Source organism: Argopecten irradians, chromosome 10 (genome assembly GCF_041381155.1).
Source record: "Argopecten irradians isolate NY chromosome 10, Ai_NY, whole genome shotgun sequence".
In the NCBI taxonomy this organism is placed as follows: Eukaryota; Metazoa; Mollusca; class Bivalvia; order Pectinida; family Pectinidae; genus Argopecten; species Argopecten irradians.
Window position 1 is genome coordinate 12597462 of NC_091143.1, and position 8918 is coordinate 12606379.

Genomic DNA, 8918 nt, shown 5'->3' on the forward strand with positions numbered 1-8918 from the left:
TCTTTTAATCTCTTAAAGGCCCATTACCTTTCCGGAGCAAAATATAAAGGTTTCTTAAAAAAACATTAATAGCATCAGAAAATGCATACCGATGACCTAAAATAAGGTTACGACACCAAACATATGCAAGATTTCCTACGTAATATATGAAAACAGTGGAGAGTCAAGTTTAAGACCCACTACCTTTCCGAAACGGCTTTTAATTTTTAAAATGGGAATGTAAAACAAGATCGATAATTTTGTAGAGTCTTATAAATTATTAACTTACCGTTAATACTACATTTATCATCATCTTGTGAACGATTTGATTAAAATAAATAAAATGTTTATTTTCATAACGCGGGTCGTCTTATGTTTCCCGCCGTCGTCCTAAATACCGCGCAGTAGTTGACTATCACTGCGCCAGACGGCAAAACAGCGAATTGACTCTCCACTGTTTTCATATATTACGCAGGAAATCTTGCATATGTTTGGTGTCGTAACCTTATTTTAGGTCATCGGTATGCATTTTCTGATGCTATTAATGTTTTTAAGAAACCTTTATATTTTGCTCCGGAAAGGTAATGGGCCTTTAAAGGCCCAGTACCTTTGTCTAATCTTTTAAATGGGGAATGTGAAACGAGATCGATAATTTTGTAGAGTCGCAAAAGGTATTAACTTACCAATTTTATTGAAATAAATAAAATGTTTATTTTCATAACGCAGGTCGTCCTGTTTCCCGACGTCGTCCTAAATACCGCGCGGTAGTTGACTATCACTGCGGCAGACGGCAAAACAGTGAAATGACTCTCTAACGTTTTCATATATTACGCAGGAAATCTTGCATATGCTTGGTGTTGTAACCTCATATTAGGCCATCGGTATCTATTTTCTTATGTTATTAATGTTTTAAAAGAAACCTTTATATTTTGCTCCGGAAAGGTAGCGGGCCTTTAATTGAAATAACAATTACATCCTCATACAGCCCCATCATCAGTTCATTATCTTTTTTTTTAAACATCAATTTGATTCTTTTTGATATTTATAAGCATTAAAACTGTTAAGTCAGTTTTGGTACTGTTGTTGATTCTAAAATTTACTGTTGAAGGCAATTGTGAACTTCATATTCAATAGCACAACTTTTTCAGATGATCAAAAATAAGAAAATAACAAAAGTAATATTAAGTTATTTATTTCAAAAATTCAAACATATTTCTTTTTCTCATGTACACGGACAATAAATTGAGTTTCACCATTCAAAGTCTTTAAACTCAATCACCCCTGAAAATTCATAATGAATTGTCCCAGTCTTTCAATCAGAAGAGTTCAAAGTGTCTTTAGGGGTGAATGAGTCAATTGATCACTATAAAGTACTAATATCTAGATAGTCTTTTACGATATTGTTTCTGGTATGTTAACCAGTGGTTATGAGCTAGATACTCATTTGCCCCAGGAGCATAGCAACGGTCGTCATCCACGTAGACTTTCTCTCCATATAGGGTCCCTGTTACCCAGCCATCGACATCCTTCATAAGGTCATTTTCATAATCACGATTCTCTCTATACCGTACCATCTCTCTGTGGAAAACAATTGAATTATTAATTAAGACAATAGAAAAAGGTCAGATGGGTCTGTATTCTTTTCAACTGTAATTGATTTCAGACTTCTGAAATAGACCCAAGAAATAATAACTAATTTTACTAAAAGAGGAACCTCTTACACTGGTGAAAACCCAGAGTAAAACCACTTCCAAAGATGTTTTTTTTCCTTTTCCTTCTCTGTAATCAATACTGAAGTAAAACTACACAACTAATTATTTTCAACTCAAAATTTTGTTGATGTGATAACACGTCATTTCATTTTAAATTATTTAGTTGAAAAGAAAACAAGGATGTTGTTAGTGGAAACTAGCGAAGTCATTTATCACATAACATTAACAACATTATGCCCAGATGATCACCTAATGCCTGTTAAAGTATTCTAGTAAATGTAATAGATTATGTAACATTACTTACAGTTACTCATAAGAGACATACAATAAAAGTTTGAAGTTTATATATAGCTGTAATACATTAAGACTACTTACTCTCTTTGTCTCTCTGCCAGGTAAAAAGGTATAAGAGCGACTCTGGAGTCGTTCATCTCGCGCTCGTCACTCCTACAATGAAATGATGTGATATAGATTTACAGGGGTTGGATAAAGTTATTCACCACCTTCGACACCTCTATAAACAATGTATTTGTAATACTGTGACCTGGCAGCATTACACATATAGGTGTCTGTAACTATTGAATCAAAAGCATGTGACAGTTTACATAATTACAGTATAATTTTTATGTGATTTGATATTGCTCACACATGATAAGACACATGACAAAGTCATGTAAATGGAATGATATACATTTCATCTTTTCATATTGAAGAGCAATCTGCCTTTTCAGGTAGGTATTAATTGTGACCCAAGTTTTTTTTTTTAAGTGTAGCATAATATTTTTTGCGAATTTTGCTAAAAAGTAATGACTCACAATCAATTCCTCACCACAAGGGAGATAACTCTGTAGTGTAATCATTGCTGCCAATTACAGTAAATTATTAAACATACGTAGCTTTAGTCATGAATATTTTCCCTTGCATCAAAAAGGATAAGTCACAGTGTGGTGCAATGAGTGTCAAAAGAGGTGAGGTCAAACCTGCGACCTCCGACTTACTACTGGTCCGCCACTCTACGAACTGAAGAGCTGAAGGGAAAACCACTCTATACGGCGAAGCTCGAAGGCGATCATAACACTATGTACAGTGTTTACAATTAAAACCGACTGGCCAAGTATTACAAATTAAAGTCTTGTCTAGTCACCTGAATGTAAAATATACTTACATATAAAATCTGTGAAAGTACCATTTCTTAGCCATGAAGAAACCCCAGGCAGCAGAAGCAGCTAAAATCATACGGGGTCCTGTAATACATAATTATACATGACTTGTTATATGCACACAGCATGTTCTCTTTGCGTGAATACTGTGTTCACATCATGAAGGTCCTTTTGTTTGTTTAATAAAATAATCATGTGTATTGGTAATAGTTAACCCTGTCTTAAGACCACCTTGTGGACAAAAAAAAAAAAAAAAGAGAAAAATGTGGTCCCTATAGCTATAACCAGCTGTCTGTACTTAAATTACTATAATATAGGTCAAACTGTGGGGATGTAGAACCTGAAGAAAGTGGTTTTATTAAGCAGGTGGTCGTGATAAAAAGGTGGTTACAGTGTATAGTATATGTGATTTACTTATATATAATATGACTGAAGGCAAGGACTTAAAGATGTTTCAGATGTTTCAGTAACCATTACTGGCAATTATACAATGTTAAAAAGTTCAATTTATGGAAATGATGGACCCAAATTTTCTGTTTATATTTTATTAATATGTTCACACTCTATCCTTGTTTCAAAACCTGCATTTGATAAGGAAACCCCTATTAGAGAATGAAGAAATTTTATTTCCGTAACAGATATTGGAAGGTTACACCTAAATCACTTGAAACGTTTGCAAAAAAAGTGCAATAGCACTGAGCTTCTGCCGGATGAAGTTTACATTTGTCAGATCATAAGAGCATTTGGAACGCTCAATTATATAATGAGCTTATTTCAAAGTATCATATCCATAGTGATTACCCATGATTCCCCTCCCCATATGGTATAAAATAATGGCGGCCGAAAACTGAAGCTGTCAAGAGTGTAGGATTGAATTTTGAAGATTATTTTTCTTCTTATATTTTCGTGTATGTGTTACCTTAGCAGTGTTTCGCATTTCGAAGGGCTGCGCCCTTATAAATTTATAATCGTTAACTTGTTTAGTGAAATATTTCCTAGTTAATAATTTTTCAAAAATTTATATGAAAGATGAAAATATTAATCTGTTCATCAACTTCACAAAACTACTTATATAAAGCTCCCTTTAGGCCCTTTATCTTTAGCCTAACCAAGGTTTGTTACGCCCAGCCATTTTCTTTCTTGTTTAGAATAAAAAATGAAAAGGACCCCACTTTATTTTGAAAGTCCTCTAGTGTAGTGCTTTGTACTGTAGCCACCGGTAGGATGTTCCATTGTTAAATTGTGTGTGGAAAAAATGAATGTTTGAATATGTCCTTGGTGGCAGCTATATGTCTATATGTGAATGGGTCAATCAATCTTTTATTAACCAAAAGCCCTTAGACTTATAGATTACATTTGTAGATATATTCACAATGTAGTTAGACAGTGGAGAATGACATAAAATACAAAATTCGCTAAACAATAAAATGTAAACGTAATATCAACTTTACTTATATTTTCGTAATATCAACTTTACTTATATTTTCGATCATCGTCTCTTAAAAGCTAAATACAAGTATTTCCCTAAATTTGATAACTCCCTGACATTTTCTATACAAAGCAAAGGTATCAGTTTAAATATCGATGGTTTCCTGTAATAATATTGTTTAATTATTTGGCGTCTGAGATCAATATAAAATGGACAAATCAAAATAAAGTGAAACTCATCTTCTATATCCCTTAAATTACATTTGTTACAAATTCTGTTTCTTTTTGTCACATTTTGATGCCTCCCTATTTCTATATTTAATTTATGAGCAGATATCCTAAACTTGGTTAACATTTGTTTGTATTTATTTTCGATAGGTTTGCACAAATAAAATTGTATACACAATGACTATCTATAAGGTGTTGGTATGATAATCCTTTAGGGGACGTAGTTACATTTGATAATATTTTAGGGGACGTAGTTACATTTGATAATATGTTTTGTTTTGAAGTATCAATAAGTCTTTGTTCTAATATTTTAAACGCAACATGAAAAGATAATGAAGATTCAAACATGTAATTAAGTCCTAGGACTACTAACTCGTTTTTTACATTACTTATCCATACATCATCTTAATGACTCACACATTCATCATAGCATGTTTACAATATCAAATTATCTGTTTGCTTTAATTTCAGCCAATATCTAATTAAACACTTTTTATTTTCTACATACGATTAGAGGTAACCGTCCTAACTTATAGTATAATAGATGATTACAGGTAGATTTCCTTACCTTTAATATTTGTTTACAAAACTTTAAATGAACACTTTCTACATCTGGGGCTTTAAGGAACCCCCATATTTCAGATGCATAACTTAATATACTGTTAACATGCAAATCAAATACAGAGCAAAAAGTTTCTGTATTTAAACAATGATTTCTTAAAGATGAAAATAATGAAAATAAAGCTTTTCTTCCCTGTTCTGCTATATGTTTCTGCGTTTTATAGAATTTTCCATTATAATTAAACAATGTGTGTGATTGCCTGGGCCTGTAGTCTGTCAGATTAAGAATTTGACTATAGTTTATTGCCACATTATGGTGTATGATTTTATAAAATAAAATTAAACGTGTTCTTGCTCTGCGTGTTTGTAGTGAGGTCCAGATGAGGTTTTTCATCATGTCTTGTACTGAACTTATGTTGTGGTATCTGCTTGTTGTGTAGCGTGCTGCTCTGCGTTGTGATTTTTCGATTTGCATAAGTTGATTTGTCTGGTGAGGGTCCCATACGGAGGAGCAGTACTCCAGTTTGGGTCTGACTATGGATTTGTACGCATGTTCTTTTATATGTTGTGAGTTTATCTGTAGATTCCGTTTCAAGAATCCTTATAGTGTCTTTTTAGCATTTGCAGTTATGTTGTTGATGTGTATGTCCCATATCGTAAGTTATTTTGTATTGTGATTCCTAGGTATTTGCCAGATGTTACTTAATGGTTGTAATTTGTGGTCATGGAGTCATTGGTCTTTGTGCTTTTGTTTGAGATGCTGAGGACATTACACTTGTCTGGGTGGAAGGACATTAACCAATATTCCTCCCACCTACCTGCTGCGTCTAGATCTTCTTGTAATTTAAGTGCATCTTGTGTGTTATGTATGGTTTTGAATAATATGCTGTCATTTGCAAAGATTCTGAGGGTGCTGTGTTTGATGTATTCTGGGAAGTCGTTTATGTATATAAGGAGGAGTATTGGGCCCAAACAGGTTCCTTGAGGTACTCCTGACGTAATTGGTATTTTTTCTGATTGTTTCCCTTCAAGTACAACTGTTTGGGGGCGGTGTGATAAGATGTCTGTAATCCATTTGAGTGTTTGTATAGTGCAAACCTAGGCCTGTCAATGTTAATTTATAATCTCATGATCATCAACTGATTCTATTACAACACTCTTGGTGTGGCAGACTGGCGGAAGCTGCATGAGTGGTAAAGATATAGATGTTCTGACATATAACCACAAGACCCGCACGTTTCAATCCCATGGGACAGTTGCTTAGTGAAGTGAAGTGAAAGACAGTTGAAGTGTATGGGACACAAATCGACCCTTTTTTCAGTTTTTTAGTGATGGAGATGGCTTAAATGACCATGTCCATTTATAAGACGTTAAACTATCATCTTCTTATGTCATTGAACGTGAAGTTGAATACCCCCCCCCCCCCCCATTTTCTTTTGTCACTGAATATGTTTACTTTGTCGTGGTAAATGCATGATGTTTACATATGTCAACGAGTGTAGCGCAATATCCCTAATAAAGAAATTACTCCCGTAAGCCATGACCATCAGCGCGGACGGTAATAACAAACCATTGAATCAACAGCTGAACAGTCGGGCAGATCTGTATGAAGGTGACACTTTGTTAGTCAATTTCATGAGTTTGAAAATATGTGTAAGTCTCAAATGTTGCTAACAAAGCTAACGTTCGTTCTTAATATTACCTGACATAGCTCTTGGAATTCGTTGCTGCCAATCAATTGGCTTGTAGCCACCCTTAGGTGGCATTTCTTGCTTGAAGGTGCCAGAGGCCGCCATCTTGCCGATGAGGGTCACAAGGGAGACAACTGGTGACTGATTATCAGTAGGTAGCATGCCATCAAATCATGATCCGCTACGGAAAAATTACACTATGACAATATCTATTTAAAAAAAAATAATCATACAAAACCCAATATTTCTATTTTGTTGGCTAAATTATTAAAATGAGATTGAATTAACGATGCTCCACCGCTGACAAATGGTATTTTTCGCTATCAAAAACAGGAGCAGAAGATTTAGTATTTTTCTTCAGTTACAAAAGTTATCTACTTTACACCATTGGAAAGTTTGAGCTTTTAATTTTACTTCAATACAAAAATATTAAAAATAATTTATTGCATCCTGAAAAATATCTGTGGCACTATGTCCTATATAAAATGAAGTATTAATTGAGCATACACCAAAATCAAAATAATTATTTTGAATTATTTTTTGTGTTAATTAGACATATGTATACACGATTAAACACCAATTATTGTTAAATTGATAAATATCGTTTAAGCTCTGTCGGCGGTGGAGCATCTTTAAATACTTGGTTTAATTATAAATTAGATATTGAATAAAGATGCATCACCGGTGACAAAGCATAAACAATACTCATCATTTGAACAATAATTGCTGTTTAATCGTATGTATATATGTCTAATTAATACAAAAAAATAATATATAACAATTTATTTTACTTTTGGTGCAAGTGCAATCAGTACCTCATTCCATATAGGATATAGTGCCATGTATTTATTTCCCGACACAATTAATTATTTTTAAAGATGCTCCACCGCCGACAGAGCATAAATGTTATTAATTATTTAAACAATAATTTGTGTTCAATCGTGTATATGTATGTCTAATTAACACAGAAAATAATATATTTTTCTTATTTTGCCTTTGTTGCATGCGCAATCAGTAATTCATTCAATATAGGATATAGTGCCACAGATTTTTTTCGGGATGCAATTAATTATTTTTCATATTTTTAGCTTGAAATAAGATTAGAAGCTCAAACTTTTCAATGGTGGTAATGGTGTAAAGTAAGTAACTTTTGTAACTGAAGAAAAATACTAAATCGTCTGCTCCTGCTTTTGATAGTGAAAAGATACCATTTGTCGGCGGTGGAGCATCTTTAATATTTTCAATTTGTATCAAAATTAATAGAAGCTCATACTTTTCAAAGGTGGTAATGGTGTACAGTTAAGTAAGTAACTTTTGTAACTGAAGAAAAATACTAATTTGTCTTCTCCTTTCTTTGATAGAGAAAAAATACCAGAAAAATAGAGAGAAAAATTGTCAGCGTTGGAGCATCTTTAATGTTTTTGAAAAATACCAATATTTAAGAATACGTTTAATGATATTTTTTCCAAAATTGTCATATTAAAACATTAAATTTCTCTCAAAATGAATTTTTTTTTAATCACATTTAGTTTGTGCGTCTTCCATTGTCATCTGCCAAACATCATCTTCTCAATAACTAAAAGACCATATTGGGCTTGTAGCATATGCTAGGATGAAGGGCTACTAAATTGATCAAATGAATGATCTTGATCATCATTCAAGGTCACGGGGATCAAAAAGGCTAAAAATTTAAAAAGACTTCTTGTCAATAACTATTGGGCCTGTAGCATACTGGAACAAAGGATAACAAAGTTTGTTCAAATGAATGACCTTGACATTCAATCAATGAAACAGGGGTAAAACAGGTAAAATCTTTAAAAGACTTATTTCCAATATTTAAGAGGCCCATAGACCCGATACTGGGCCTGTAGCATGCTTGAATGAAGAGCTAGTAAGTTTATTCAAATGAATCACTATGACCTTCATTCAAGGTCAAACAAGTCAAAATGTCTTAATTCTTCAATAACTATGAAGCATAGAGAATTGATATTGTTCATGTACAAATGTAGCATGCTGGGATGAAAGCTTACCAAGTTTATTCAAATGAATGACCTTAACCTTTATCCAAGGTCACATTGGTCAAATTCAATGCACATTCCTGCAAAGAAGTGTTTTGGATACATTTGCACTGATATAAAATAAAAAAAAAAAACTTGAAA

The 8918-nt window shown here is 33.2% G+C and overlaps 1 protein-coding gene across 1 annotated transcript; it reads right to left on the reverse strand.

Annotated features, from left to right (window-relative positions):
• Positions 1-1155: 1155 nt before the first annotated feature.
• Positions 1156-6929, reverse strand: LOC138333144 (NADH dehydrogenase [ubiquinone] 1 alpha subcomplex subunit 13-like). Its single transcript, XM_069281311.1, has 4 exons — positions 6771-6929; positions 2857-2935; positions 2067-2138; positions 1156-1557 (listed from the first exon to the last, which is right to left on the reverse strand). Exons 1-4 carry the CDS (start codon positions 6919-6921, stop codon positions 1353-1355), a joined length of 507 nt encoding a protein of 168 aa, XP_069137412.1. The 5' UTR covers positions 6922-6929; the 3' UTR covers positions 1156-1352.
• Positions 6930-8918: the final 1989 nt, after the last annotated feature.